Source organism: Coturnix japonica, linkage group LGE22C19W28_E50C23 (genome assembly GCF_001577835.2).
Source record: "Coturnix japonica isolate 7356 linkage group LGE22C19W28_E50C23, Coturnix japonica 2.1, whole genome shotgun sequence".
In the NCBI taxonomy this organism is placed as follows: domain Eukaryota; kingdom Metazoa; phylum Chordata; class Aves; order Galliformes; family Phasianidae; genus Coturnix; species Coturnix japonica.
The window spans coordinates 878,300-882,895 of NC_029544.1; the positions used below are offsets into that span (position 1 = coordinate 878,300).

The 4,596-nt window shown below is 61.2% G+C and overlaps 1 protein-coding gene across 1 annotated transcript in view; it reads left to right on the forward strand.

The window, feature by feature from the left end:
- Positions 1-855, forward strand: part of LOC107325736 (extended synaptotagmin-1) — a 2,400-nt gene extending 1,545 nt beyond the window's left edge. Inside the window, exon 6 of the mRNA XM_015886881.1 lies at positions 718-855. Coding sequence (XP_015742367.1) covers positions 718-855 — 138 coding nt within the window. The remainder of the gene's footprint in view (positions 1-717) is intronic.
- Positions 856-4,596: the final 3,741 nt, after the last annotated feature.

Here is a 4,596-nt window from a genome sequence, read left to right on the forward strand (position 1 = left end):
TCGTCCGCGCCCCCAGGATGAGCACTGAGAAGAGAAAGCCACTTCAGTCCGGCTCCTACTCTCAATGGAACTGCTGCATACTATGGACAGTAAACAGACTCTGCTACCAAAGCTTGAGTTTTTGTCAATGATCGTGCGCGAGTGAGAACCTTTAGGGCCTCATCTACTTTTGGTAGTCTAAAATCTCCGTGCCACAGGTGAGCGGTAGCTCACTTGGGGTTTGCGGGCCACAGAGCTTGCATGAGCTTGGGTCACCCACTTGGGGAACGCCTCGCATACCCCAGGCTTCGATCGGTCTTGTCGATCAAGCCAGTAGGGCACAGCAATCTCGACTGGGCATGCTAACCGCGACCCGGTGGAGCAACGTCTCTGGCCTGAACCCCCACAGTACATACCTGTCGGGGAGCGTACTTAGGAGCTCAGCCGCCATGACTCTGCGGCAGCACCTTCCTTTCGCGTGCCCCTCCAGCGGTGGGCTTGGGCCGCCCGCCCCCCTCCATAGAGGGTGCCACCTAGCACAGTATAATAGAGGACCCAAATGCAGTCTGTGGGGAAGGAGAGTGCAGAGTGACAGTGTCATGTGATAGGGTCCCCGACATCGAGGCCCTGGGTGGGCCCGCTCCCAAACATGCAGCCGCCCTCAGGGTCCACAACTGTACCACTGGGTGGCCCTAACTCCCATCCCGCCCTCCCGCACCTTCCTCGCTCCTCATGAAGGAACTCGCCCTTGTGTTCAGTGGCAAGGGAGATGGTCCTTTCCGGCAACGGCCCTTCACCAAGCCACCTGGAGAGATGGCTATTGGTGGCACGTTACGAGGTGTCCTCCCATGGACTGGTGTCTCTCTAGACGGGTAGCCACACCACCGCACTGTCCTTGAGGGGACGCTATTTTGTGTGCGTGGTGTAAGGCATCCGCCTCAAATCTTCGGCGGCACCAGTCACTAATGAGGCTGCACTGGGCCCTCAACGCCCGAGGACACACCACTCGGACACAATCTCGCCCGTTTCACCTCTTTGAGGCTATGAGGGGGTCTGGTCTCTACAGAAATAGTCACCCATCTGCATCCTGTGTCCATTCCTCCGCCGGGTACTGCACACGTATCTTCGTCAGAGAGCGCGAGAAGATTGAGGTAGATCACAGCTCTCTCTCGCGACGCGTAGCTTAGCTCGCGCTAATCAGCGCGGGATGAAGGCCACGATCAGCGATACGAAGCACTGGCACGAGCGGAGCGAGGCGCCAGAGGACTAGTACTAGAGGCTGAGAGGAGAGTGGAGGTTGCCAGGGGCGAGGGAGGGTCGGCAGCGCCCGTGAATGCATACTCCACGCGCGCGCTTAGGCGCGCGAGAGGTGGGATCTATATACTTCTGTCCTGGGAGGGGTCGAGGTACACCAGCACACAGCCCACCAAGTGTGTTCCCGTCGCTCTGTCGCGCAAGAGCGAGACGCGCGAAGCCACTTATAGAGGAAGATGGAGGCTTGGCTGTGTCCACACTGGAGCAGTGGGGGCTGAATAAATGGGGAAGGGGGGGGTGAAGCAAGGGGGGGGGACTCCGTCCTGCTCAATTCTGACGCCCCCCCAATGCCCGATCCAAATCACCTTCAGGTTTGCAAAAGGAAACGCAAAGATCCGGCATCCACCCGACCCCCCGTCAGCTGCCATCCTGGTGGGTCGTATCTGGACCGTTGCAGGAGAGCTGCCTGTAAGTGGGGGGGGGGTCTTGGGAATGGGGAGGGGAGCACGCTATAACCCCACCTGAACCCCCCACCCTTTATTTCCTAGTGAAGAAGCCGGGAAGGAAGCCCAAACCCCGTGGCAGGTGTCAGTGCAGGACTTTCGGACACGCGAGAAGTAGGTTAAGGGGCTGGGGGGGGACATGCGTGGCCTGGGAGGGCGGCACAGGTGGGGGGCTGCTTCAATTGCCCCCCCCCATCCCCATACGCCCCATAGGTGGTGTACAACACACGGCACCCGGTATGGGAGGACGCCTTTCGCTTCTTCTGCACGACCGCCGGCACACCAGGACTGGATATAAGGCAAGCCCCCCCCCAGCCCCGACATACATCCCCCCCTGTGTCCGCCTCTGAGCCCCCAGACTCCATATTCGCCCCCAAATTCCCCCATACCCCTCTGTGCTCCCATACCCATGACCCCATAACCCCCCATTGTTCTTTCTATGTCCCTATACTGTCCACAACCAGCTGTGCCCGCATAGCCCATCTTCCCACTACGGCACGGCGGCCTCCTTTCCTACATGCCCAATTAGCCGCCATAGTGCCCCTATTCCCAAGCCTGATGCCCCACAAAGCCCCCAATACCCCATTCCTTTCCCCCATACCCCATTTCCCCCCTGAATACCCATTTCCTCAGCATAACGCATCCCCCCCCCCATACCCCATTATTACCCCCCATACCCCATTATATCCCCCCATACCCCATTATATCCCCCATGAATACCCCATTTTTCCCCTCCCGAACCACCTTCTCCCCTCATACCCCATTCCCCCCATATCCCCATGTTCCCCTCCCCCACCTAAACCCGTTCTTCCCCTACCCATTATTCCCCTATACCCATTTTCCCCCCATACCTCAATTCCTCCCCCCATGCCCCATTTCCCCCCCCATGCCCATTTCCCCCCAACCCATTCTTTCCCCATACCCCATTTCCCTGCTATACCCCATTCCCCCATGGCCCCATTCCCCCCCTATACCCCATTTCTCCCCCTATACCCCACTCCCCCCATACCCCTCTTCACCCCCATTCCCCTATACCCCTTCCCCCCCTATACCCCCATTTCTCCCCCTATACCCACTCCCCCCCATAACCCTCTTCCCCCCCGTGACCCCCCCATGTCCCCAGGTGAAGGATGACCCCCGTCAGACCCCCCTGGGCTCCCTCTCTGTGCCCCTCTCTCGGTTGCTCTCTGCCCCAGATCTGACCCTGTCTGAGCCCTTTGCACTGCAACACGCAGCACCCAACAGCCGCCTGCACCTCACCCTGGTGCTGCGGGTGAGTGTGGGGCTGGGGGGGGGGTTTGGGGGGGTTCATAGGGACCCCACAGTCACCTGCACATTATCTTGATGCTGTGGGTGAATGTGGGGCTGGGGGCGGCGTAGCCCACCCTGCATTGACCCACCTCATTGTGCAGGTGCTGCACTTTGATGGTCCTGAGGGTGGTCCCCCCCCACCGACCCCCCCTGGGCATTTGGAGACCCCCATTGGTACCAGCAGTGCACAAAGACCCAGCAAAGCCAGCCCGGACCCCCAGTTTGGGACTGAGGTGTGGGGAGAATGGGGGAGATTTGGGGGTCAGGATGAGGGGTGGGGGGGGGTAAGGATGCTGTTGGGTTCTGGAAGCCTTGGGGTTTAGGATGGGGTCCTGGGGGTGCCCTATAGGGGGGTTCCCTGTGGGGTGGGGTTCTCTATGGGGGGCTTCTCACTAGGGGGCTGCTCTATGGGGTTTGCCTTATGGGGGTTCTGCCCTATGGGGAATGGGGGGGGTCTCTATGGGTGGAGGGATCCCCTTTGTGGTTTGATCTGTAGGAGGAGGGCTGCCCTAGGGGGGGAGTTTTGCTATGGGGTGCTGCCCTATGGGGGTGGGCTGCTCTGTGGGGGGCTGCACTATGATGGGGGGGGGTTCCCCATGGGATGCTGACATATGGGGGTGAGCTGCCCTATGGAGTGGGGGGCTGACCTATGGGGTACTGCTCTTTGATTTGGGGGGGATTCCCTAAAGGGGTGGGCTGCCCTATTGGGGAGTGGGCTGCTCTACTGGGGGGTGGGCTGCTCTATGGGGTGCTGCCCTATATAATGGGGGTGGGCTGCTCTATGGGGTGCTGCCCTATGATGGGGGTGGGGGTTCCCTATGGGGGGGAGGTCCTATTTCCTGGGGGGGTGGGCTGCCCAATGGGGGTGCTGCCCTATAAATGGGGGTGGGGGTTCCCTATGGGTGCTGCCCTATAATGGGGGTGGGGGTTCCCTATGGGGTTCTGCCCTATGGGGGCCGCCCCACACCTTGCTGCCCGTTGCCCCCCCAGGTTCAGGACGTGGGGGGGCAGACACTGGGTGCACTCAGCCTCCCCCTGTCCCAGCTGCTGGATGCTGAGCTGCTGACCCTGGACACGTGGCTGCCACTGACAGGGGGGGGGCAGGTGCTGCTACGTGCGCAGCTGGGGGTGAGTCCATTTCTTTGTGGGGTGGGGGGCGTGGGATTGAACACCCCCCCCCCCCATATCTCATACATCTCCCCACTCCCAGATCCTGGTGTCGCAGCACTCGGGGGTGGCACCCAGCAGTGACCCCACATCGGGGGGGGACGATGAGCCCCAGGAGGTGATGGCGGGGGGGGACAAGGAGGAGAACCAGGATGGGGGGGGGACGCTGAGGCAGCGGCTGCCCCCAGCACACAGGTAGGGGCTGGGAGACAATGGGGGCACAGGACTAGAGGGGGGGGTCTGTTGTGGGGCTGAGTGTCACTGCTGTCCCCCCCCACCCCCCCTATAGTCGTACAGAGGTGGGGGGGCCCCGGCTGCAGCTGACTGTGTGGTACCACCGTGATGAGCGCAAACTGGTGGCCATCGTGCACGGCTGCAGGTG